The following is a 27683-nucleotide window of genomic DNA, read 5'->3' as shown; positions in this document are numbered from 1 at the left end:
TTTTTCTGCACATCCCTATGTTCGTTGGAATGTTAAACTGTCATTACCATGGCATCAGCACGATGCGGCGCATCGGTTTGATAGCTGAAAATTGAGGAAACTCAGAAGAAAATTATTGTATAAAGCACAAAGTGTGTCGTTTCGTGGTTCAAAATACGGTTTTCAACAGCAATAGGAAAAGAGTGCGTATATTAAGATGTGCTGCAGGCGATAAAATTGCTGTTCCGTTTGCACAGTGTTTCCCAGTCTAGAAAGCATAAAAAAGGCAACAGCAAAAATACTTGGGTGGAGCTACCGATCATCCTAAGCAGCTGCTGCGTAAGCAATGAAAATCAACGAGAAAAATCTGTGCCTGTTCGCCACTTCACCGCCGGTCGATTTAGAGGGTTGGCTCAATAAGCGGGGTGAAATCAACAAGAGCTGGCAGCGGCGATGGTTTGTGTTGAAAGGAAATCTACTGTTCTACTTCGAGCGGAAGGGTGACCGAGAGCCACTTGGTATGATCATTCTGGAAGGCTGCACCGTAGGTGAGGATGACTCAACTTTGGTTAAAAGGTTTGGTTGGAAATAAATATCTCTTGACAGAACTAGCGGAGGAAGGCGAACAGTATTGCTTCCAGATTATTTTTCATGGTCCGAACAATAGGACGTACTACCTGAGCACCGAATCGCAGGGCAATATGGAACAATGGATGAAGGCTCTTACCTGCGCGGGGTACGATTACATGAAGCTGATGGTGGCCGAGCTGCAGCGCCAGCTGGACGAAATCGAAGGCTGCAAGGAGAAGACACCGGAGGCTACGCCACTTCCAGCACCGAAGGCACCACCCCGAAGGCAAAATCCTTTCAACAGATCCGCGGTTCCGGTGGAGTATGCCTCCAACAGTGGTGAGTAATGCAGTTTGTCCACCCCCCATGTTTGCCCAAACGGTAGTGGTTCCGCTTTTTCGCTTGTGGTTTAGTTTTTCGAGTGACTTGAAATCGCATGCTTCTAAAATATACTCAAATAGACGGTTTATTCATTACGGAGTATGGGATGCCTGCGTGATGTGCGGATGTTTGCGAAAGGTTGCGGTAGTGAATAATAGTATTAAACCAGAAGCTACCAGTTTGATGGTATTAGAAACTTTCATTAGAATCAGTTTAGGGAATTTCATTTTCGTTTAGTCGACGAAGAATGGTGGAAAGCAGAATAACACATTAGGACTGAACTTTGAGTGCGAGAAAAAAAGCGTGACCACCTTTCGAAACTCGGCGTATAATTTTTAAAACGTTGTGTATTAAAAGCAAACCATCCAACAAACACCGCTTCTAGCATCCGACATCGTGGCGCCAGGTCCGGTTTTACCGCTAGTCTCGCCCCAGGTGGTTAGACGTGCGCCACCTCCTCCCACCGCGCCGATTAATTCATTTTCCTCACCGGCGTTGGTTCAACCGCAGCTGGCGGCCGACGCGCAACAGGACGAGCCTGTGGGTTTAGGGGATCTACAAGCTACAACCGGTAGCAACAGCGTACTAAATGTTGACCTGCTAGCGATCGCAGGTGAGTCCCTTGAGATGACCTTCGCACGGATGCACACGACACTGGGCGCACCGGTTCAGGCCGATTTGCGTCAACGGAAACTAGCGATGGAGAAGAGCGAACCATCGCTCATCATGTTCTGAATCGTAGTCGGTTGAATGCTCGCGTTTTTGTTTTAGTTGATCGTTTGAAGTTGTAATGATCATTATTAAGTTTTATATTTATGAACGTAGGATCGGCAGTCGGTCAAACAGTTAGGAATTAGGCTGCGAGTGGTAACAATTTGCTAGCTCTCTTTTGTGATAGTATACAGTATCCTATTCATAAAACTACTATGACCGGTGGCAACATTTTTGGATTGTCGCTTATCCTTAACATACGCTCAAAAACAAAAAACAAAAAATCATTGTTCTAGTGCAACATATCATAACATAGAGTTTGTTAGGTAAATTTTTCAAACACACGAAGTACAGTTTTCTCGTCTTTTTTTTAATGTTCAGCAGGCGATCGCTGGTCTGTGTTCTGTACTGATGTGTAAATGTGCTTCATTTTGAGTTGGGGTTTGCTGGATGTGTTAAGTGTTACCTGTGCTGTGAAACATTTTTTCTTCGATCTGCCGGGTTGTAATCATCGTACTAAACTAAATCCTATAAGTTTGGCCTCTTTCAGGGCGTGACTAATCTTATTGTAAAATTGCTGCAACCTTTGAAGTAATTAGTATCTCTAAAGCTGAACATTAATTTTATGTTAGTTTGCGGCCTTGTTTTTCTCTGAGAGTTCGTCTCGATTAGACTTTACCCATGTGCGACCTTGGAAACAGATACTACCTCTCTAATTTCTGTAGCTCTAAGCGGCTCTAAGCTTCTGTGCAGTTCTTCACGATAATTGATTTCTTTATTTGGCACGAAGCCCACTTGTGGTTTTCAACCACATTTTTGACTTTTACAGTGTCCTTGGCGTGCGAGGCAAACCACGGAGTCGACTCCTTTTTCTGGTTCTCTACTGAAGATAGTTTTGACGGCTCTCTCTTGACGGCATTCTGGCTACATGTCCAGCCCACTGAAGACCCGCTCTATTACCTTCACTATATCATCATGCTTGTATACCTGGTACAACTCATGATTCAAGCGTCTGCGCCACACTTCATCTTCTAGTTTACCGCCAAGTATCGACCGCATCATGTCATGTCACAAGCATACCAAGATAAACGAATTCACAAACCACTTAAAATCGTTTCCCATCTATCTCCACCTCAGCACCAACACCACGGGAACTTTTACAGTCTCTACCAGTTACCATGTACAGTAACTGTTCGCTAACTGGGTGCTGTTTAACTGGGCTGCTTTTTAACTGGGCGTTTGCTAACTGGGCTATAGCCCAGTTAAAAAGCAGATGAACGTAAAAAATCAGCGTTTGGCATATTGCTGTCAAAACGAGATAGGGGCACATGAATAGTGAATTGAGATTGATTTTTTCAGTTCAATGGATTTTGGTTGTCATCACACATGCGATCCACTAGATGTTTATCTATTCGTTTCCAGGTCAAATAAATGTTTTATGAAAAGAATATGTTTCCAGGCAACGGTAAGTGCATATAAAGCACACGCAAGGCTAATAATTTATTTTTTCTTATTTTCTGTTCATCAGTCAGGATTCTTAGTGTATTGATTTGAAACATTTTCAAATTTTCGCTGAGAGTTTTGCCTAGCGCCATTACATCGAAATCCCCCTCGATATTTGACGACATTTAAAATGTCAGCCCAGTTAGCGAGCGACATTCGTTAACTGGGCTAGGCCCTCAGCCCAGTTAGCGAACGAACAGTGTACTTTGTTTTGGTAGAGTTAATGATCTTCCGACGTCTAATGTTGAAGGCGAACCATCATAGGGTTGCACTACTGCTGTTTTACGATGGGAGTGTCATCATAGCATGTATTTCAAACTTTAAACAGAGTTTTGTTAAACCAATGCCGCTGCTTCCAGCTCCTTGATTCTTCTGGCGTTGCGCCGCCACCTCCATACTATGACGATAATTATCGCCACTAGCAGGAACACGCCGTCTATAGCGTATCCCGTCGTTTCATGAGTGGAGATACTATTCTCAACCGCTACCTCTGTGTCGGACGAAAAGGGCCACATCTCGGATTACGTGTGATATACACTTACGGTTGCTTTTGAGTGATGGCTTGGTGCGGCGTATTAGCGTTGATACTGCAACATTGCGCCCGCATTCATTTTTGGTGCGCGGACTGCTTTTTGAGTCCGAGTCGCTGGTGTAGGCAGTACCTCACCTCTGCGTTCTTTGCCTATCCTTTAACCAACACCAACTGCTGTGGCTGTTCTCAGATCGAAATCCAGTGTGGGAGGCGCCATTCTTCTGATTAGTATTGCAGTTTTGGCTACTGTTTTTAATGATTATTTCGACTTTCTAAGCGGTGTTTTATCTAGCTGGTTTATACTCAATTTATACTTTGTTTTTAACGCTTCGTACCTGGTGATCTGCTCTACCCAGGCGTTTTTTTTTCTAAACGAAACTCAAAGGTTTTCAGAATCTTTTTGTACTCTACTAAACTTTCTTCCACTTGCTGTTTTTTTGATTCGATACCTTCCAGCGTTATTGGTCCACCTTTGCTCTTATAAAGATTTTGTATAAATTTTATTGATGACGGTTTCTAAACCATCTAACTTGTTCATACCTTATAATTCGCGTTCACTGCCTTCTGCATCGTGTTGTCCGCTTTTACTTCCTTCTCCATCTTCGGCTCCTCCGGCGTTTGGTTGACCTTTTGTTCCGTTGACGATGACGATTTGCTTATGAAACTTGACTGTTGTGTGTTGTTGTGTTGAAAAGCAGCAACAGTTGTTCAGTTTATTTCATGAACACTTAGTACCTACTAGTAACAGAGTAATCGGAACGTTCGGATTAGATTCGACGCGCGAGTTCGACGTTCAAGTTAAGACTACCTCATGTTTCTCTTGTTGATATTTTGTTGAATTTTCTCACCTTTTATTCCACTTGTTGGCTTTGGTAATTTTCCTACAAGCTTAACACCGAATTCTTCCGTGGATGAGAAGCTTTTTATTATCGCATTCAAGTCTTTTTTTTATGTATCATGACAACGCTCGTTGATATATTTCCAAAAATCAACCATCCTAGTTTAGTCTGGATCGCGATATGATCATTTTCTCGTCCCATTCTTTAATCCATAGCTACAAAAAAGATGGCTATGGTTTAATCCAATCAATATTCTCGGACGCGCTTGATTGTAATCCTTAATTGGTAGGTCTTTCAGATACTGATGCTTTCCGACCATTTCGGCGAAATTTATTGACTGCATAGAATTGCAGATTTTTACAGTTCTTACCGTTTTTAATGTATATTCCTTACCGGAAGGTCCCTTTATTTTCATTTGAACATTTTTACTGACCTCTTCTCGAGTTACATTCTGTGTCCATTTTAGCTTAAGCAATTCTGCTCTTCCTTTAAGGTTCGTAAATTTGATACATTTTCATCTATTGAAGTAAGGGATGATCCGGCGCTTAAGAAAGTATGAGTTTCAATTTGTTTGTTTCCAGTTCTCAGTGTGACCGGGATGATTTGATAAAAGCGATCTTGCTCTTTATCTTTATGATAGTTGAAAGTTTCCTCTTGAGTGTTCGGCAATGGATTCTTCTGAGTAGTGTGAATCAAACGATGATGCTTGTTATTGCAGTCATTTATGCCACATCTTTTTGCCATTCGGCAATTTTTCATATGGTTTGTGGATAGTAAACAACCCAAACATTTTTTGAGAAGGCACTGTCGCTTCTTTTTTGCGGACTCATTTTTTTGAGCTTCTGACAGTCTGTTTTTTTATGACTTACTGAACAGATGAAGCATTTTTAACCTTCTACGATTCTATCTTATCCTCGTTCAGGTTAACGCCCTTACTGTTCTCTTTAGATATATTTATCATTCTGAACTTCTGAACGGATTGGTTTTGATTTTCTTCGGAGTCCTCAGTTCATTTAATTTGCAAATTGTACGGCAACTTTCTGACCGTTTCCTTAATCAGACGAGGATCGTTCAAATAAAATTGCTTTCCTATTGCATTAATATTGGAGTCGAGATTATCTAACGCATCTGAACAATCTAGCAATGCAGTTTTATTTTCTTTGCGTATAGCAATTAGATCGTTGATTAGATCTTTAAAAATCATTTCTGTTCTTCCAAATCGTTCCTACAATCGTGTTATGATCTGATCAACATTATCAGGGTCTAACATCAACTGCTTAACACATTTTTCGGCATTGCCGTGCAATACTTTTTGCAACCTTGTTAAATTTTCTAATTTATTAAAATCGTCTTCTTTAGTTGTTTCCCAAAAAAATTTCAATAGAATCTCGGCCAATCTTTGGCTATTCCATAGAAGTGCGGCAGCTCCATCAGAGCCTGCCGTTTCAAATAGATTGTCCAGTTACCTGACGTTGCCGGACTTGCTGAGTAATAAGTACTAGGACCAAGGCTATCTAAAAACTCTTCAATGAGAGGGATGGGAAATTTGTCATCCACCGTCTTCGCATTTAATTTGCGGTAATCTATGACAACACGCCATTTTTTCTTGCCGTTTGCATCTAATTTTTAAGGGACAAACCGAATTGGAGACGTCCATGGTGAAATCGAATGCTGACCTATGCCGTCTGTCAACGTTTCTTTAATTTGTTTTTCTACCTCGGTTTTGTAGATGTGTCAGTGGGTATCTATTAGTTTTGTTATGTACCGGAATATCGTCTATTGTTTGGATGCGGTGTTGAATTTCCGGGATACAAGATAATTTGTCGCATTCCTTATGAATTTCCACATTTCTGGAAAGGACTTTGAATATGTTGTTGATTTGATCGTTCGGAATTCATATTGTTAGCTTCTGTCAAGTCTTCTACTGGTAGGGTTTTTGTGGGGTTAGTCCATTTAAAGGACGTAGTGTCGCCAAAATTAGTAGCTAACGCTACTGACCGTTTCTAATCAGGTGGTATAGTTATTGCGTTGATTCTAGTGTCTTTTTAAAGAAAGAAGTTACCTTCTTTCTGAATGACAGGAATATCCAAAATCACTGTTGAGTGTGCATTAACCGTGATTTCCGGTAATCCCATTGTTCTAATTTTAAGGGGCAGCGTCTTCTGAAAGGAAAATTAATTGATGGTTGGCGATGTCAAGAAGTGCTTTCATTTCTGAAAGCGACACGTAGCATGCACATTTTACGTTGAAGACGGTGAATGCTTCGCACAGAATATCGAAAGCAGTCAAAACGTCTGCTCCTGTCAGAATTACCAGACCACCGAGCAATCACCATCGTGGAATTCTGGCTTGTGGAGTTTCTGGAACAGGCCTGTTTGTCCTAACCTAACAAATATATAGTTCACTTTGGTCCATTGAATCACACCATGAAGGTCTTCAAAAAGTCCTTCATATTCTGATCCCGCAAACGTTTAGATCCACGAGTTGGGGTTTTAACCCGTATTATGGCTACCGCTCTGATTAATGATGATGATGCTCCAGGTTTTATGAACTGGTAATCCTTGAAAATCTGAAACACATACAATAAGCTGATGTTGCTGATCGCACAAACCATATTTATACTAATGAACCACAAAAAGCTGAAGCTACCGAGGAATCAGTCATTAACGACAAAAGTAACCTTCCTTACGCAAATCCTGTCGAAACTTTGCAGTACGTCTGTATCGGTTTATAATGTAACCTTCGTTTGATCAGTTGGAACAGAAAATTTTAGCTCCTCAATCTACAGATGTAAAATAATAAAATTGATCAAGTGTCCAAATAGTGAAATCATATTCAAATTCATACCAGATCACCAGATGTTGGCTTCAACAGACAGGAAATAGTTTTCAGAATTAGTCAAAATAAAGGGTGATTTTTTAAGAATTTGGTTTTTCTTTGAAAAAAAAAAAACGCATAAAAATTACAAAACTGTATGAAATCTTTATTTGAGCTGACAAATTGGTTTATGCCATTTACTTTCTAAAGATAATTTCATTCAAATGTTGGCCACGGCTACGTTTTAAATCGTCCATAGGAAAAGTCCAATTTTGGGTCACTTTTTCGAGCATTTCGGCTGGTATCTCGCGAATAACGCGTGTAATGTTGTCTTCCAAGGCTGGAATTGTTGTTGGCTTATCCGCATAGACGAGAGACTTAACGCACCCCACAAAAAATAATCTAGCGGTGTTAAATCGCATGATCTAGGCGGTCAATTCACCGGTCCATTTCGTGAGATGAATTGCTCACCAAACTCATTCCGCAATATGTCCATTGATTCGCGCGATGTGTGGCACGTTGATCCGTCTTGCTGAAACCACATGTCAACAAGACCTAGCTCTTCTATTTCCGGCAAAAACAAATCAGAAATCATCGCGAGATTGCGAGCGCCATTGACCGTAACGTTGCGATTTTGATCATCTTTGAAGAAGTATGGCCCAATGATGCCTCCAGCGTGTAAACCGCACCAAACCGTGCATTTTTCTGGGTGCATTGGCGATTCTTGTATTGCCTCTGGTTGCTCTTCGATCCAAATGCGGCAATTTTGCTTATTAACATACCCATTTTCACCAGAAATGAGCTTTGTTACAATTTTTCGGTAAAAAAGTGGATTTTCGGCAAGTTGTTTTTAGGCCAGATTCGATGTCGAATTCCCATGGTTTTTCTAAATCTCACTTATTGGCAAGCAATCGAGAATTTCCATTTTATGTTCAGAGACTGAAGGGGAAGTTTTTTAATCCGGACATCTCATTATCGAGGGTTTTCAGTTCTCTCTTGTCTTTATAACAAAGAAGTAAGACCAATTTGATTTCCTCTCAATCGGCAGAAACGTTATCCGCATTTAAAGCGCCTTTTAGCAAATTTTCCTTCGTACTGATCTTCCGATCAGTTATTATTGTACCGAATCTCTTCTCAGAGATCGATATAAATCGAAGATCCCCTGGACATCGATGTTCCAGTTGATCAATTCAGTAGCCTTTCCGTCGGAAGGTTGTATATCTCTGACAAAGTCTAGCAACTTGCCAAGCTCGAGAGTATTAGGCATGGCCTCTAGGGTATGGTCAGACATTTTCACTTTGCGGAGAAAAAATAAAATAAAAACACTGGAAATTTATTCACTGTTTTTTACTATGGGCCCTGGTGCCGATTAAATTTTTCTCTCGGTGCCTCGCTGCTTCGCTTCTTGGTGTAGAGCTGGTTTTTTAAACCAGTAATTTTACAGGTGGATATTTTTTCACTGCACTTTTCTCAAGAGTTATTTTCAGCACCGGTTATACAATTCCGTACTCACGACGAAGGTCCCTATTCGGGCGCGAGTTAATGATTTTCGAAGTCGGAATTACCAATTACTAGGTGCCGTTGTTGTTTACTCGTTGGTCAACGTTGGTCTTTATATCTGAAAAAAAAAAAAACAGCGCGCAGCGTAGCCCAACCTTTCTTTACTTTCTTCCATAATCCAATGTACGTGGCCCCTCCCACTTGTCGCGTTAGTCCCCTCCGTAGGTATTCAAAACAATCGCACGGGATCACATCATTCATCCGGTGGCTGCAATATACCTTACTTACTAACTTAGAAAGCCTGAATGTGCTAGAATCACAGAAATCAAAATTCGGCACACTGCTGTTAAACACAGCTATTACAAGATTCGTTCGACAACCGATCAAAGTTTTTTTTGTTCAATTGCGAACCACTTGCCACTTTAATTTTTCAATACTATCACTCTCTACACTAAGAGTACTGTAATCTTTATAGTACACATCTCAGTTTCTCAAAAAAAAAAAGCTTCAAATGGTAGAAATATATGAGATGAATTTTTGCAAATCTTAAGTTTCAACCAAATGTGTTCGCTTAAGCACAGATAACACGGGTATTTAGTTTAATAATATATTTGAACATGTACATTCTACTAACTATTTATCTTGTACATGTACATTCTACTAACTATGCGATCTTCAACCGTTTCGAAGCGTTTGTTTACTAAACAAATGTCAGTCTGCTTGTGTGATCACTGCTTTATCTCTACGGTACGCAAAACTTGCGATCACAATTTGTGTTGCACAGTTCACTTAATTCTACCTTCTTCCTTTGTATTATGCACAACAATACACTAAATACACTTGTGAATTACACTCGTTTACGCAACTACTTTATTTCGCTTGGAAATCAAGTCGAATATCGCGAGCTGAAATACCACAATGATAATTGGGTCTTCTCCTATTTTGCAGTCTCCTCTAGGCTGAGTGAGCTAAAAGTAATTTTTGATTTTCAGTCATCACCCAACACTAAAATAAATATAGATTCAATGGTCAATGTGATAAATCAGAACAGAACTTTTTTGAAGGCTCCTCCGCAGAGTTGTAGATTTGGTCACAATTGGCATAGGGTCTTTCTTTCTTCAACACAAATGTCTGGTGTTCCACTTCAATGAAATTGGGTCTTCTCCTTTTGTTGCTCGCGGTTCACTAGCTCCCTTTCGTAGAGCTTCCAACGCTAAGACGGGGTCTTTCTTTCCGCGGACTTGTGAATCGTTGCTTCAGATTGTAAATTTTACAAACAGTTCAAGTCTTCGGGCTTTTTTCTCCTTTGGAGGTTTGCCTTATGAAGAGAGAAATATTCAAGCTAGAAAAATATTACAAGTTCCGGCCTTTGGGCTAACCAACGAGTATATTGCACAACTCAAAACTCACCGCTAGAATAATTCTTGGCTGAATGAGTGGAATTGTACAAACAATCTGCTGGTCGCTCTCGAGCTGGCAGTGAAGTAAACCTCAATGTTCAATATTAAAATTCAGACTGAGATATGACTTGATTTTTATTCAACAATTTCAAACCTTATATAGTAAAAATTTGGTTAAAACTATGTTCTGTAGGGGGTAAAGTAACTAATACTATAATAAGAGCTAGCTAGGGAATTTCTATACTTGTATATCTTCTTAGCCCTAGCTTGATTTACTGAACAAAGATAGTGATATAGTTCTGTTTCTCGTTTTATCCCAAATGTACTGATTAGAGTTAACATACATGACAAACTTCTTAAACACAGAGAAATCCGAATTTCCATACAACACCAAAATTCAAACATCTACCTCACGCATAGATGATCCATGCACCACGCATAGATAAGCAGTTGCATCGCAATCTCTCTTTCTCTACTACGACGCACGCATGCGTATATCAAACCTGCACTGTTTATTTAAATCTAAAAGGAGCGCGGAAAGTTAAGATCGAACGGGATCTCCTTTTTTCATATCCTTTTCATTTCACTTTCGTTCTCGTTTGGTCTTAACTTTATTCAACTCGCCTGTTTCTGAGTCAAGTATGAATTTCAAATAATGACGATAGCATACGTTGCGTAACACCTATTTTGCAATCTCCTCTAGGTTGAGTGCAGCTGGAAGTTTTTTTTTGATTTTCAATCTGGGTGATGGGTACTAAAATAAATATAAATTCAATGATCAAACAGAACAGAACATCCGTGAAGGCCCCTCCACAGAGTTGTAGATTTGGTCACAATTGGCATAGGGTCTTTCTTTCTTCAACACAAATGTCTGGTGTTCCACTTCAATGATAATTGGGTCTTCTCCTAATTTGCAGTCTCCTCTAGGCTGAGTGCAGCTGGAAGTTTATTTTCTATTTATATATTTTACTAACTCTCTTTAAATCATAATGTGAAATAATTGGTTTGACTCTAGAGATTCGTTAGAAGAATCGGTTTCTGAGCCAATTTCAAATCGATCAGGTTGTTTATACTTGTCGCAATCCTGCGTTAATTATTTAAAAAACTACTCTTCCTCGTATTGGATAGTTCAAAATGAATGGTTCTTCTAATCCACTCTTGGACTCGTGTACGGCGGTGATTACAAAAAACATGTCTTTCGCGGTGATGTTGGTTCTTCAAATATGTCTGGCACAAACTTTATCTATCGTTTTCTAGATTACTCTTTGTGGTCCTGAGAAAAAAACGATGGGACATTGTCTTTCTTAGGTGTTGATGGATTGGAGTACTAAATGAATCCAATCGAAACAATTTTCGTATTAACTCGTCAGCTATTCATCAATAACAAAAAAAATTGCTGCGAAAATCATACACGCCTGTACGGGTCAATAGGTAGACACCAACTGCCGCAATTTCGAACGATAATCTGTCATACCAAGCTCACCAAAACCAACTGCAGTATATACCAGCAGTAATCCCAGATTCTATGGTAGAGTAGAGCGGGGCTATACGTTCGTATTTAGAAATCCCAAACCATGAGAAAAGTTACTCATAATTGCATGAAAAAACAACATGTTACTCTTCCTCACCTGACGGGAAGTATGTTATTATAACGCGGTTGCCCGGATTGTAATAAAAAATAAATTCTTTATTTCAATGGATACAAGTTTTGATCACTAAGGGAGTTCGCTAATATATTATTATTATACTAGCGCATATTTATAGAGAAATCTCTTATATTGCACATTTTATTAATGAACAATTAAAGAATTAGAAGACAATTTTCTTATGTGAGTGTAGTAATTTCAAAAAGTCATTAATAGAGGCGAAACTTGTTTGTTTGATGCATTCACGCGTTTCGCTGGTGGAAAACAACGATTGAAGAGCCAAAAAAATTAGACCGTATTCAGTTAATTTTTTTCTACTTATTAACATCTTCTGACAGCTTCAGTGCTCGCTATTTTGATAGTAATGATAACTAACACACGCGTATCCCAGAAAACCGGTGCCATGCCAGCGGTTGACCCCCTTCAGTTCATTATCACGATTGTTCTTTCGTCTCGGGTGTGAAGTGGTGAACTCACGTTTCGACATTCTACAATTCAATTGACAAGTTAGGTAAAGCCTAGTGAATCAATTACCATTCTTTTCTCTATCGGTGAATTTTGTCATGCACCATCGGCCATTGGGGTTTCTATTAAAATACTACAAGTTGCAACGTTTCATTTTCACCAATAATTGGGAATAAAATACTATGGTTATCAAAGTCTGGAATTAAATTATATTCGCGCACTAAGGCCATACTTGTGAGGTTATCACAACAACACTGTTTTGGTAAACAATTCTCTCTCCAGTCGTTCCGCCAATAGCAATAGAGCAGAATCAACTGTGACAAAACAACCATGTTCATTTGTTATGTTCTACTTAGTTGCACGGGCAGTGCAACCAGTTTAGCAGATAGATAGATAATTGTTAAGTAGTTTATATATCGCTATTTGTTATTCGCGTTACGCGACCTCCCCGGGCGAAGGTACGGGTTAACAAGGCTTTGTCACCGAACGACAGTTAAATACGCGAGCGGAACCGATAATCAAGGCGGACCAAGATTCCTGTTAGCAACGACTACCTGGCCTTTCCCGTTTCCTGCTAGTTGCCTTACTACAGCGAAGGCCTATGCGTCTGGAAGGGGGAAATAGGTTACGTTCTAAAGGATTTTCTGTATACCATCAAGGATCACTCTGGCCTGATTAAGTCTTCTAGCTAGTGTCCTCGCTAATGTGGAGGTCTATGCTTCTTGAAGAGAAATCAAAGAGTAATCACTTAGTAATATAGGAAGGTTCGGTCCGTCCAATGAAACGACTAAATTCAGACTAACCATAAACTTCGACTGTATTCAATCAAAATTTCCTTATATACTAATTTTACGCTTACAATTCAATATATTTACAAGTCAATGTATAATACAGTCTTTAAAGTACGGCAGCGCGAGCCACCTGCCTCAAAACGCTGACCCTACGTAATTATTATTTTGTTGCCAATCGTTCTCCCTATGAGTGCATGGCTACTACATGCTACTTGCGGGAGCATTCGATTGAGTTTTTTTTTTTTTTAATACTCTAATATTTATTTAGGCCCAACCGCAAAGCATAACGGGGCCGAATATCTTTTGGAGTAGGGAAAAGCCAGCTTGAGTAGAGTCTGTATCCCGACTGCTCCTCCTCAAACAGGCATAAAAACCCTCTCATCTTTTTTCTTTTATAAATACAATTCAAAAATACATGTCTTTAAAACTTACGGCTAACAATAACATTATTTTTCTCTGTATGGGTAAATATCAATTCTTAATACTATTCGTTGAGGTGTGATGGTTCCTTATCTCTTAGAAATCAAAACTTATATATATGTTCGATGGATCATGTCTCTCAGAAAGAGGCGATGATTCATGTGTCTCTAAAAAGATCAATGAAAGAAAGAAGAAAAAGAACAGAATTAGTGTGAAACTTTTTGATGGAGGTTGTGTTATAAAAATAAGAAGAAACAGCGAGGAGATAATCAAATTCGATACTTGATATCTCTTAAAAAGTCATAAATAGGTATTACAAGCGCGGGGTTGCGGCTAGCGAGCGCATCCCGTACTTGCATTGTGAACGTCACTTTCTGTTTCCGGAGAGAATCAATAAGCTTGGTCCTTGCTCTGTGGTACTTAGGGCATACGAAGACTATATGATCCATATCTTCGTACCCGCCACATTCGCACAGGTTACTATCGGCTAAGTTTATTCGATAAAGGTGTGCGTTTGCAACATAGTGATTGGACATTAGGCGCGAAATAACTCGAATGAAATCTCGAGTTAAATCTAACCCTTTGAACCAAGCTTTTGTAGACACTTTGGGCGAAATCGAATGCATTCATCGCCCAAGATCGTCTTTATCCCATTTTTCCTGCCAGTTTGCCAGGGCCAGTTGTCGAGGCAGGTGAAAATACTCGGTATAGGTGATCGGTCTATCAAATATATCTCCTTCTATGGCACCCCTTTTCGCTAATAAATCAGCTTCTTCATTGCCTGGGATTGAGCAATGAGAGGGGACCCACACAAAGCAGATAATGAAAGACCGATCAACCAGCACTTCTAATTTCCGTCTAATTTCCGGAAGGAAATAGGACGGGTGCATGACCGGTTTAATCGATCGGAGAGCTTCGATAGAACTGAGGCTGTCCGAGAAGATGAAATAATTACCTGGTGTCTTGAGCTCGATAATTCGCAGCGAATTGTGTATGGCAGCTAATTCAGCTACGTATATGGAGCAAGGCTGTGCCAGTTTGCGGGATATGTGATGATCTGTGTTAAAAATGCCATATCCGGATTGTCCATCCATCACAGATCCGTCCGTGAAAAAGTTGTTCTGTTCTGGGAGATGGCCGAATTTTGCCGAATATATTGATGGCACAACTGTTGGTTTGATGTGTTCGGGGATTCCCTGGATTTCTTGTTTCATCGTCAAATCAAATATAACAGAAGAATTGTTGAGCGATGGTGAAATCTCACGGTATGGAGCAACATCCGCAGGGTTTATCTCCATAGTCAAAAACTGCTGGTATACTGACATACAGGGTTTTTGAACAACTTCCAAACATTTCGTATAGTTCTCGATTATCATTGGGTTTGCTATCTCCGATCTGATGAGGAAACGAAGAGCCAACTCATATAGCCTCTCTTTGAGTGGTAGTACTCCCGCAATGACCTCTAGAGACATGGTATGTGTCGATTGCATGCAGCCTAGAGCGATACGCAAACAACGGTATTGTATCCTCTCTAGCTTCAGCATGTGTGAGGCTGCGACACCTCTGAAGCATATGCTGCCGTATTCTATTACGGGCAGAATCGTGGTTTGGTAGAGTCGTATCAAATCCTCTGGATGAGCTCCCCATGTGGTTCCTGTTACCATCCGAAGAAAATTAATTCTCGGTTGGCATCTTTGCTTCAGGTAATTGACATGTTTTTCCCATGTGCACTTAGAGTCATACCATACTCCTAGATACTTGAAGCTAGGTGACTGAGTGATGGGTCTTCCGGACAGAACTAGCTCGAAGCGAGGTGGTGGTCGCTTTTTCGAAAAAACTACCATCTTCGTTTTTTCAAGCGAGAACTCGATTCCAAGACAACTGGCCCAACCGGTCAGATTATCTAGCGTATTTTGCAGGCTGTTTTTCATGTCTACAGCTAGAGTCGCCGTGACTGATACAACGCAGTCGTCAGCTAACTGGCGCATTGTGCAGCCGTCCGTCAAGCATGTGTCGATGTCACTGATGTAGAAGTTGTACAACAGCGGACTCAGACAAGAGCCTTGGGGGAGACCCATGTAGCTTGTTCGTGTTATTGTTGAAGAACCGTGGTTGAAAAGTAAATGCTTTTCAGACAGCAGGTTGGTCAAAAAGTTTGTCAATACAGGGGAGAATCCTCTTTGATGCAGTTTCTCGGAAAGAATTTCGATTGAAACTGAATCAAATGCGCCTGTGATATCCAGGAAAACCATTTGTTGTTTGCTGCCAAGAGCCATTTCCGCTTCTGTGGCTAGCAATGCCAGGCAATTGTTAGGGCCCTTGCCCCTACGAAAGCCGAACTGGGTCTCTGAAAGTTGGTTAGTTGTTTCTGCCCAGTTGTCAAGTCTACGCAGGATCATTTTTTCAAGCAATTTGCGTATGCATGAGAGCATCGCAATCGGCCTGTACGAGCGGTGATCTGCGGCAGGTTTGTCTGGCTTTTTGATTGCGATAATCTTAACCTGTCTCCAAGCTTCCGGAATCATATTGTTCCTGATAAGCTTATTAAACAGTTTAAGGAATCGTAGCTTGGCCGAGTCCGGCAGGTTTTTCATCAAATTAAATTTGATCCTGTCCGGTCCTGGAGCCTTGTTCTTCAATAGCTGTTGTATCGCTAAATTTTTGCTGTGATGGGACAGCGTCTGGGCATACCTTTTTCGCGAAATTATAGATCCAACGTTCAGAGTATTCATTAGCCTCATTACTGTCCGACCTATTGCGCATTTTTCGAACAGTATTCCAGAGATAGCTCATAGAAGCATCTCTGGGTAACGAGCTTATAAAATTTTGCCAGTATGATCTTTTTTCAGTTTGTGTAGCTTAGACTGTTTTATTTCCAGCTCCCTAAACTGATCATAAAGCTCAATTGAACCACCATTCCTGATTGCTATGTATGATGCTTTTAGAGCTTTTTTCATCTCGGTGCATTCTTTGTCCCACCATTGCTTGTTGGGACGAACTTTCAACTTGTTCTCAGGGGCAGGTCTCTTCTGAGATTGCAACGCGCTATCTAGCACTAATGTTGCAAGGAAGTTGTATTCGTCGGATGGAGAAAGCTCATCCGTTGTTTCGAGACCCTGGGATATTGTATTCGAGAATTTTTCCCAATCAATATTCCGGGTAAGATCATACTCTACTTCGACTGTGGTAGCAGAATGGAGCCTGCTCTTAATCGAAATACTGATTGGCAAATGGTCGCTACCGTGGGGATCTTGAATAATCTCCCATTTGCAGTCAAAAGCCATTGAGGAGGAACACATCGACAAGTCTAATGTGCTCTCTCGTATTGGAGGCCTTGCAATTCTCGTAGCTAACCCAGGTATGTTCAATAAGGTCATATCGAAGTCATCGAGAAAGCTTTCAATAAGAACAGCGCGGCTATCATCCCTGGGTGCGCCCCACGCCGTACCGTGAGAATTGATATCTCCCATGATGAGGCGTGGAGTCGGAAGCAGTTCCGTTATTTGTGACAGCTGCAACCGGTTAATAACCGCTCTAGGTGGAATGTAGACTGATGCGACAGTGAGGCCCTCCGGTAAACAAGATTGCTACTTTAGAATTATCTTAAGACTCTGAAAAGTTTCTGCCCTATCCTCACGGTGAGTAAATAGTTTGGTCTGACCCTTGAGGGCGTTTTCGTTTTTCAGTCAGTCAACGTCTATTCGTAAGGCTCTGTTAACTATGCTCAGAATGAGATGTTTCGACTTTAGTATTCTCTAAAGCGGAAAACATGCCGATAGCTAATCACTGCAAATTTCTATTGCTGTTCTGTGCCAATTTGGAACGTTATGCTCAGTATGAGAAGTTTCAATTTCTTCCGTCCTGGCTTTCCAGAACAAATGACACTGGGAGATTTCTTATTTAAAGGGACCAGTCTTGTGAAAAGGCGAATATATACGTGCATATTATGGTGCGTTAAAAATTAACTAATTGCATTTGTTATTATTTCTTTAAAAGTAATAACGTTCTTACCTAGCATGTCATTAATCTCTTCACAACTTGTTAATGGCTGCTCAGCATCAATTGTTGGTGGTTGCGGATTTTCACATGTTGATTCTTGCGGACTTTTACTTGTTGATGGTTGTGGATCTTCGAAATCATGCGTTGCTTCGTATTCATCCGTTCGTCGCTTTTTTTGTGGAACATTTCTGCTATGCGATATTACAGCTTGACAAGAAACACAAATGTGCATCGATTCATCCAGTTGGTGGTCATAGGTGGTTGAAGATAAACTGCGTGAACCCTTACGGCTTATTGCCAACAGCTGCACAGCATTTCGAATATTTCAGCCGTGATATATCCTTTTGATCCATGATAACAAAACTTAGTCGAACTTTTCTTCATAATTGCTATAAGTTGATTGAGTAGCGTTGTTATTTTATCAAGCTTTTAAACAGGTTCGTAACGTGCATACATATCACAACAGATACATGCTTTTTAATTTAATTACTCCTCTCGTTCGCCCTTCCATCACTTCTCCGTCTTTGGCTGTGGGGACCACAACTGGGTCCACAGCCCAGCAGCCCTTTATGACTTTATGACTGAATCCGCTATTAGGGGGATCACCTTGCTGGCCGACGCTACCGGCTCCGCAATCTGCTTGGGAGCAACGACTAGGCCACGCTCAGTGGTGAATTTCTCCCGTCGATATCCAGCTGGGATAATTCCCTTCAAAAGATTCGACGTTCTGCTTGTCGTATGGGTACGTTCTGATGGACCTTGTTCTATCTCAGAGACTCTAACCAGAGCAACATTTGCCAAACCCCTGTTTCACAGGGCCACCTTGCCACATTCGAAGCACGCCCGGGTCTCCTTCCTGTTTTTCTTCCTGGGTTGGTAATTAGCAGCTAGATGGGCAGCCATTGCCACGTTGGACCGCACAGGATACTTTTGATGTTCTTCTCTGTCCACGACGTCCAGGAACAGGCTCCAAATGTCAGCCAGCGACATATTGGCCAGATCAACCTGACGCATCACGGAGATGATATCCAGAATGGTAGTATGCTTCTCTGGGATGGCGACTAGCAGTGTATCCATCTTCTCGCTTGCCGAGATGACGTGACCTGTCTTCTCAATCTCCTGGACGTACCGCTCGTGGGCCATGAACAGTTCCATGAGAGTACGCCGCAGTCCTCCATCGGCGGGATCCTCTCCAGGCAGTGTAGCAGCCTCCACTGCTTCAGGTAATGGGTCACTCGCACCTTCCAGAAGGGATAGTCCTTCCCGACCGCTCCCTTCGAAAGTGGGGATCATCCTCATGCCTCCGTCGTCCTTATCGGTGGTGGTTGTAGTTACCACCGTCTTCTTCGCAAACTGCACTATTTTCTATACTTTCCAGTATGTGAAAATAGATCAAACAATTACCAGATAACCCTGCGGGCTTCTGGTGCCTTCCGATGAAGACTTGCTTTTAGGTCTTTACCAAAACCAAAAACAAAACCGAGTTATAGTAGTACAAGTACTGCCTAAACTTGCACTCAATGATGTACATATTATCTCCTGGGTATCAAAAAAGACTGTGCCCCGAACTATATGTTCACTGGACCCATAACCTGTCGAATCGACAAACTAAATTAACTCTATCTTTTAGTTCTGTCTGATTCCAAAAGACAACTAGATTAAGTTCAATCTAACGGGTGTTAAATAAAAAATGAGAATTTTTTCAATCATATATATAGAAAAAAATTTTTTTTCATCGATTTCAGTATTTTTTATTAATAACATAATGTATTTTCTTCAAAAAAATATCAGTGAATGTTTGAGTAAGGGCCGTGGTCTGCTGTTCGACGCAACTTTGTTGCGATGCTCTCACAAGAACGTTGTACGGCACTTACGTCCATTTTCCGGATACAATTCCGGAATCTTGTAGTCAGTTGCTTCGTACCCTTGGCCCTCCAATTGTTTTTATATACTAGGGCACTGAGTGAGCCAAAGAAATCCTCTATTGGGCGGCACTGGGGCAAGTTTGTTGGGTTACGATCTTTCGGCACGAACGGTATCTTTTTCTCCTCAAGATACGCCAGCGTCTTCTTGGCGTAATGGGAAGGCGCCTTGTCTGGCCAGAAGACGTACTTCCCATCCGAGTGATGCTCGTTCAGGAACGGCAGCAGGATTTTATCGAGGCACTCTTCTTGATAGATTTGATGGTTGATTGCCAGACCGCTCGGCTTAAACCAAGGCTTTGAAATGCCCCGGTCGGAAATGGCGATGTACAACATAACCTTTTTTTCAAACCTGTGCTTGAACTTGTATTTCACTTCAGGCGGTGTGGATGACTTGTCGCTGGAGTAGTAATTATCATTTCCTGGAATATGCGTTCTGGACAGCGGAAAATAGGGTCCGATGGATCAATACGTGGGAGCAGCCATATTTCCGACCGGCGTCACGCAGGCTGGTTGCGTCCTTGTTGTCAAACAGCTTCTTTAACGACGTCTTCCTCTGCTTCGTCATTATCGTCACCGGACGACCACTTCCGACCTTCCGCTCTACTTTCAGGGAACCCAGGATACGATATACCGTACTAACAGGTACATTTTCTTCCTTAAAATGTGTCACCGTGAACTTTTTTCCTTGCTGGAAATGCGTTTCGTAGAACCGTACAATGCGTTCGCGGAGCACGTGCTGTTTCGACGCCATCTTTGCTTTGACTAATTTCAAACTAGCAAAACCAAACACGCCTACTGTTTCTAGGGAGCCCAAAGAGCAATTTTCTTGGAGAAAGAAAATTTTACGCTCTGTATTTGAGTTACTGAAAGGTATTGAAAAAATTCTCATTTTTTATTTAACACCCGTTAGTATCTTATATCTAAATACCGTACATGGTCAGTTAGCGATTGCTAAAGTGAACACAATATTATTGTTCCGAGTGCTGCTACGCACCTTTCCACAGGCCTATACAGTACGCAACTCGGTTAGACAATTTGTCATTCTTTTGTTGAATTCTTCCATCTTTCATTAGAGCGGATCATCATTATTAGGGTGGTGCAGGGATTGATAGTTGAACACGATGAATGTTTTTTATAATGACTTCCTTTTTTCTTGATTTAATCATTCGAATGCTCTAGCTAACTGGTAGTATTCACCTGAAGATTGTTTTTGTTTTGAAAGTAATGAAAACTATCTCTCAGGGGTGAAGTGGTGGACCCATGTTTCGACATCCTAAAATCTATTTAACAAGTTGGGTAGAGCCTGGTGGATCAATTACCATTCTTTTCTCCATCAGTGATTATTGTCATTCACCATCGGCCATTGGGCTTCTATTAAAATGCTACAGTGGGATTAGAATAGTAGAAATAAGAACGGTCCGAGTTTGCGAATAACAATAAATGTGCATTAAAAACTACCACGATTATTTTTAATAACTATGCGAAATTATTTAGACCCAAATTTTTTTTATTATGTGTTTCTGAAGGAATTACACCCGCTTTTTTAAGTAAAAAAACCTCAACTCCAGCTTTTGCAATGTGCTGGGTGTCAAAAAGGAAAAGACTCACTCACCCGAGTATCCTTGGAACAGAGCCGGTCATCGTCGTTGACATCTCACCTTTAATTCTCACTATGTAACTTCGGTAATCCACAGTTGTCTGGCTGATTGTTGATAAGTCACTTACTGCCTGTGTTTATATTTATTCCTCGTGTTCTTTTTTTGAATTGCACAACTTTAAAAGTGTCTTCTAATGTACGATCTCACTCACTTCACAACTGTTTAGCTAATTAATATTAAATCGCAAATTGCGGGTTCTTTGTTCTTTTTTTTCACACCTCCGTGATCCTTTTCGAGGGTTCACGTGACACTACGACGGTTTATAAGTTCTGTAAATTCACATAACTTTGAGCTCTACTTTTTCCCCCTTTTTTAAACTTTTTACTGCATATACACAAACTTTCACTCGTTCTTGCCACTGGCCTACCAAACTAAATGGCGTAAGTTCTTTTTACGCTATCACCAAGTAATGTAGAGTATATCCTACCAGGGACTTCTTCTTCTAGGTGTCCCTGTACGCGCAATTGGCGCGGAATTAAAACCACCAGATTAACGTGGACTAACTAACTTTATTTCTGTACAACACTACTTAAAAATACCCTACAGGTAACTCAGGGTGAGAGGCCTTTCTCCCCTTCGCCCTGGTCACCACATACCTAGCTGCATTACTCTAACCTATTCCACTCCTCGGTCTGTCTCTTTTTTATGCCTAATTTTTAGTACAGATATTTAACTGCTTGAGAGCGCTATAGCAAGTGCTCCAAAACACGTGCGCTATCGTGAGCGCTAAGAACCCGCGCGTGAGCATGGGCGACGCTGAGCGACGCTACCGTTTGTCGAGTTCTTTTTTGTTTATTCAATGCCTCGGTAGCTTTAGTGACTACTCATCGCGGAAGGGAAAGTGTTTTCGCCAACGTTTGCATAGCAGAACCGTTCGCAAAAACAAAAATGGTTTTGTTTTTGGTGGGCAATGGCAGACGGCCATGTCCCGGTTTTACACTCTACCTGTTCTCATTTCAAACAACAGAAGGCTTACTTTCTTTCGGACTAAGCAAAAATGTACCTATGACAAAATTCTGCGTGACGGAACATAAGGTATTTTCTACGCGGGGTGTGACGTCACACCTGCAACATTATCAATATAGATAAGTTCGATTTCAACTGAGAGAAGCCAAATCACTTACGTTTAGTGTTTAAGCCGGTTTGTATTCGCTTCGCCCGTGCGACGCGGGGTTGAATTTACTGGCCGCTTTCGTAGTCTTTATTCACTATATTGTTGAGACTAGTTACAAATGACTTATGCTACTCATACATATAATATTCCAATCTAACTGGTCTCTCCTAGACCATACGCTTGCCTTCGATAGCGTGGACCTAAGTGGAGGAAGAATGCTCTAAACGCAGAAAATTATCAAAACTCTTCAGGTCTTGATTGCAGCTTGGAGCGATAAGTATGAAGGAAAAGACGCTACTAATCTTAAACTTTTATTCCGATATGTATAGTACAACGTATAAACTTTAAATGGAAATATCATTTTGAGGCAACTTCTTTTATACACTTAGCTTTCTTCTTATTCTTAATTATTAAAAACCGCCACCAATCAGCGTTGTTTGTGACGGGAGTGAATCAGCCTACTGCCACTTCCCCTCTTGTTGGTGGCATTACGTCATTAATGCGACACGACACTCGATGTGTGTTGATCAGCTTCGCTTCGTTCACACCACACATTGCGTTGTATGAATTGCGGCCCACAATTTGCGGGAGTGTCTTGCAGGATGAATGGGAATGGTTAATGACTTTATAGGAAAGGAAATGTTCACTTCGTTTGCATGATCCATTGCGAACACTAACCATTGACCGTGAGACTGTTTATGTTTATGAAATTTCGTTTAGACTAAACAATCAGAAGGATTGCTCAGACATATGATTATGGATGGTCTGATTATGCTGACTTGGTAATCAGTAACCGGCTAGAATAGAGATCTTTGTTTATGATTTCTGGAAATCGGTGATGCTGCTAGCGTGGCCTCTGATTGGTGTCTAAGTGACGTTTAACTCCTGTTACAGCAACGATTGCAAACTTAAGCTTTACGAAATCTGTCTTTGCTTTCTCTTTTTTTCGCTCTGCGAAGAACAGTGGGTAAATCCCACATCTGACACCACAGATGAAGTGACACCGACCAAAGTTGGAATTTCTGCAGCAACCGGCAAACAAGATTGATACTTTGGAATTATCTTATTATCTTAGGACTTTAAAAAGCTTCTGCTATATCCTCATGGTGAGCAAATAGTTTGTTCTGACCCTTGAGGGCAGTTTCGTTTTTTCAGTTTTCGACTATGGCCTTCGAAAGGCTTTGTCAACTCTGCTCAGTATGAGAAGTTTCGACTTTAGTATTCTCGAAAAACATGCCGAGAGCTAATCACTGCGAATTTCTATTCTAAAGTGCAACGTTCTGCTCAGAATGAGATGTTTTTATTTCTTCCGTCCTGGTTTTTCAGAACAAATGACACTGGGAGATTTTTTATTGACATACTTATTGAAACACTTTCGGATTAATGAAATAGCACTGAGTTCATTTACACTTTAACTTTTAATTAAGAACACTTTCGTTGTTACAACTTGGAAATAAACACTCAACAACGATTGAAATACACACTACATCGATTTAAAATACACACTGACCTAGCTTGCGCAAATGCGCGGTATTTATACTGATTTAGTAGCGGCGCAGAAAGTTCTCGTTCCTTCTATCAGGAGTGGTGCAGCGCAGTCGCTTACGTGTTATATTCCATTCGGCAGGAGAACATTCCAGAAGCGTTATAAAATGTCCTTCGAAGCGTTCCTTTATTCGTAAAGAATTATACGAATTATACGTTGGCGTAGTATACCCAATAGTATACCTAGCCAACTTGCTGGGATAGAGATATCTATGTTTATGATTCCTGGAAATCGGTGATGGTGCTAGCGTGGCCTTTGATTGGTGTCTTAGTGACGTTTAACTCCTGTTACATTAGCGAATGCAAACTTAAGCTTTACGAAATCTGTCTTTGCTTCCTCTTCTTTCGCTCTGCGAACTGTGGATAAATCCCACCTCTGACACCACAGATGAAGAAACACCGGCCAGAGCTAGAGTTTCTACCGCAACCGGCAAACAAGATTGGTACTTTGGAATTATCTTAAGATTCTAAAAAGCTTCTGCTCTATCCTCATGGTGAGCAAATAGTTTGGTCTGACCCTCGTTTTTTCAATCAACGTCTATAGCCTTCGAAAGACTATGCAACCATGCTCAGTATGAGGAGTTTCGACTTTAGTATTCTCTAAAGCGGAAAACATGTCGAGAGCTAATCCCTGCAAATTTCTATTGCTGTTCCGTGCTAAAGTGCAACGTTATGCTCAGAATGAGAAGTTTCAATTCTTTCCGTCCTGACTTTTCAGAACAAATAACACTGGGAGAGACCGGCATTGAGTTCATTTACACTTTAACTTTAAATTACGAACACTTTCTTTGTTACAACTTGGAAATAAACACTCGACAAATGAAATTTCGGAGAAATTCCGACCGATGTCTTTTTTTTCGTTTTTTTTTCTCGGCTAGATTTGCGTGTCTTTTTTTAGATGAAAGTGTTTAACGATTTCTGAACTGGATTGTAGTTGTTTTGGGGGTTCGAAAAAAGCTTATGGTCAGGAGGGGATGTTTATAATCAGCTTTGAGTAGATAAACCCTGTGTTCCTCGGGTACGTTTCCACCTGTGTGCAATTGCTTCTGAGGAACTTTAACACCGAAACCTTCGGTTGTAAAATTATTTGTCATAAGTTGACGCATGATATATTCGTTATAGTTTTTGTCTTCAATTACAAAGCGGTGTTCTATTTTCTTATTACTTGGTTGGTTCTTTACCATCTCGTATAAAACCTATCTTAGTTTTGTTAGTTTCATGATCGACTCGTTAAACCCTCTAGAACACTCTTCCGTTCCACTTATAAGGAACGCATGCGGTTGACCTATGAGCAGCATGGAATTCGGAATACCAAGCCAACAGTTTGATCGATAACGTTTGAATTGAGTGTGATAAATTTCCCATGGAAGGTAATTATATTAGCTTATAAAGAATAGCTTGATAACATATCCCTGCATCGCTCCGACTGCATTAGTCGTCTTGTAACTAGTCGAACTCGTGACTGAACTCATCGTGTTCTTAAAATTTCCGTTAGCGTTAATCGACGTTGTAAAATCCGTGACTTACCGTTAGCGTTCGCTCTAAAGTTTCTTTATAACTAATTATAAGTAATTATATTAGCGTCGCCTCGGAGCTCATTTCCTTCGTGGAGGAAGGAAAATACGAAGCGCCCTGCCAGTCGTTACCATCTAGAGTAGAATAGTTTACTGTATCACACTGTATACATTCACTGTATCAAATCTCGACTTGAGGCTTTCTTTAATTGCGCTGACGGAGTTGACGGAAGCCAACCCGTTCGCATTAATAAGACCTTATGTTCTCTTAGCTATCCGGTAAGACGAACTGGAGTAGACCAGTCGCTGCGGAATGCTAATTAATGATTGTAGGTTTCTCATTTTCTGCCATAGTATTATTGGCTCCTTGGAGATTGGTAAATTTTCCAACTTTTAACATTTTTTTTGTTTCTGTATTTGTCGAGTTAGCTACCATTGTTTCAATAGCAGCTTTTTGGGACCATTTCTTTGCTACTTTGCTGGGGATTTGCTCTCTAATGTATGTGTCTGTTAGTTTTTCAGCGAGTAGGTCTACTCCTCTTTGATGCAATCACTGGTCGATGAACCAAATGCTTTACCATATGCGATGACAGCCTGTAGTATTTTGGTATCAGTCTTGTTAGATATCTGTCATACTAACTTGTTCTTTTTTAGTGAATCGGTATCCAAAGATCCACACTGGGTCGGGTTACCGCTCTAGGTATCACCACACGATCTGAGCTCAATACTTTCAGAGTAACAATTGGGCAAACGGCAGCCACGGAACTGTTCCTACAAAATTTAGCTTCCATTGCTGCAATTTCTATTCTACATTCACGGTCGCCATGAGGTGTATCTGACCGAGACGTCTCAAGTATAGGCAATTTTGTCATATTTTGTACGCGCATACGCGTTGATGTCTCTATTGGACATCTTTATTATATGAGTTAATCTATTCTTCATATCTAAATCAATGTATATGACGACCGGTTACGGTCGCCATGTGTATGATACATCAACTCTTGCTCTCCACTCGACAAAGGAAGGAAAAACGTTTCACAATCAGCACAACACTTCTTAAGGATAAACAACCTCAACATATCTATGTCTGAAGAATGTTTGTATTCAACAAATCTGTCAGTATCTCTATCCAATCAAATACTAGTAACCGTCAATCCGAACTGGTAACATAACTAAGTAACAAAGAAAAAAAGCATTAATAATAGTTGTAAGCTGTACACATCATTTTGTGTTCAAATCTAAACCGCCATATAAACATCTAAGTTATTATACATAGACTAGGAAAATTAATCCTCGTTAACATCCATCCTCATTCGGGTACACGTGAGTAGCGCTCGAAGGCTTCATTCCATTTGTCAGTTCTAAAACCACTACTAAAGCATCCTTTGTCTATTGTTTTTTCATTCTGTTGTGCTCGTGTAATCATCAATGTTTCCATTCCATTCGTTGTTGGTCAATTGGTTGCTGGCGTAAGCCAAACAAATCGAAATCAGGATATCATCCGCCACTGTCCAGCTCAGGCTCAGATGCATCCCCCTCCCCCGCTGTGTGAATGTTTTATATGTTATTAACCACGCGCCAGCGCCAAGGGTACGCCTCGTTGTTCAGCTAAACGCACAAATAATACAGCCCAAAAAAAACCGCTAGAACAACAGCAATTTTGTAGTTCAGAGCTCATCCTTCCCCTTCATACAGTCGCATTTTTTCCATCGTCTATTTTCCGTTCCAGCAGCAGCGAAACGGCATCGCAAAAGAAAACCCCTTGAGTCACACTTTTGAATGTCAATCAGTCAGTCAGTTTAGTTAGAGAGTGGTTAGGGAAACAGTTAAGCGTGTGCTTTTTCCCTTTGTTTACCTCTTTGTTTTACTAGGTTGACATATGCAGCGTACAAATTACGAGTGCCAAATTCGAGATAGACTGTGTAAGTTTGCCGAAAAGAACAAATTAAATTGGATTTTTTATTATATATGTAGTAGTTTTTTTTTTTTAAATAGTTTTTAGTGCTTCGTTATGCGTCACTGTTTGTATCACTAACGTGTAATAAATTATTTGTAAATAGTATATTAAAAGATAGTATATTTTAAAGGATTGATTTATGAGAGAATTTGAGAACAAGCCTGATAGAAATGACAGTAAAAGAAAGTAATGAAAACTTAAGATTTAGTAGCAGGTATGTTCACAGAGAACAGACGTTCATCTTATTTTCTACGGATGTGTAAAAACTTGTCCTTTTAACGCAAGTGGTAATGCTCCCGCTACGAGGCACTCGTGTCTTTGACAAACCAAGCACTGATATCGATATGGATACACTCATGCAATGCAACTGGGGCACCACAAAACAGACTTTTACACACAATTCTGAATGTCTATTCT

The 27683-nt window shown here is 40.6% G+C and overlaps 1 protein-coding gene across 1 annotated transcript; it reads left to right on the top strand.

Annotated features, from left to right (window-relative positions):
• The first annotated feature begins 41 nt into the window (after window positions 1–41).
• On the top strand, window positions 42–27383 carry LOC129727631 (sesquipedalian-1). The gene is made up of 3 exons (XM_055685635.1): window positions 42–527; window positions 586–888; window positions 1316–27383. The coding sequence occupies exons 1-3, from the start codon at window positions 326–328 to the stop codon at window positions 1663–1665; spliced, it is 855 nt and encodes a 284-aa protein (XP_055541610.1). The 5' UTR covers window positions 42–325; the 3' UTR covers window positions 1666–27383.
• Window positions 27384–27683: the final 300 nt, after the last annotated feature.

The sequence above is a fragment of the Wyeomyia smithii genome, chromosome 1 (assembly GCF_029784165.1).
Source record: "Wyeomyia smithii strain HCP4-BCI-WySm-NY-G18 chromosome 1, ASM2978416v1, whole genome shotgun sequence".
NCBI lineage: Eukaryota > Metazoa > Arthropoda > Insecta > Diptera > Culicidae > Wyeomyia > Wyeomyia smithii.
This window is presented reverse-complemented; position numbering and strand designations above follow the sequence as displayed.

Coding starts and splice junctions, on each gene's coding strand:
- LOC129727631 (XM_055685635.1), top strand. CDS start 326: ATGAAAATCAACGAGAAAAATCTGTGCCTGTTCGCCACTTCACCGCCG. Junction 528..585: donor TCTGGAAGGCTGCACCGTAG/GTGAGGATGACT, acceptor ATCTCTTGACAG/AACTAGCGGAGGAAGGCGAA. Junction 889..1,315: donor GGAGTATGCCTCCAACAGTG/GTGAGTAATGCA, acceptor CACCGCTTCTAG/CATCCGACATCGTGGCGCCA.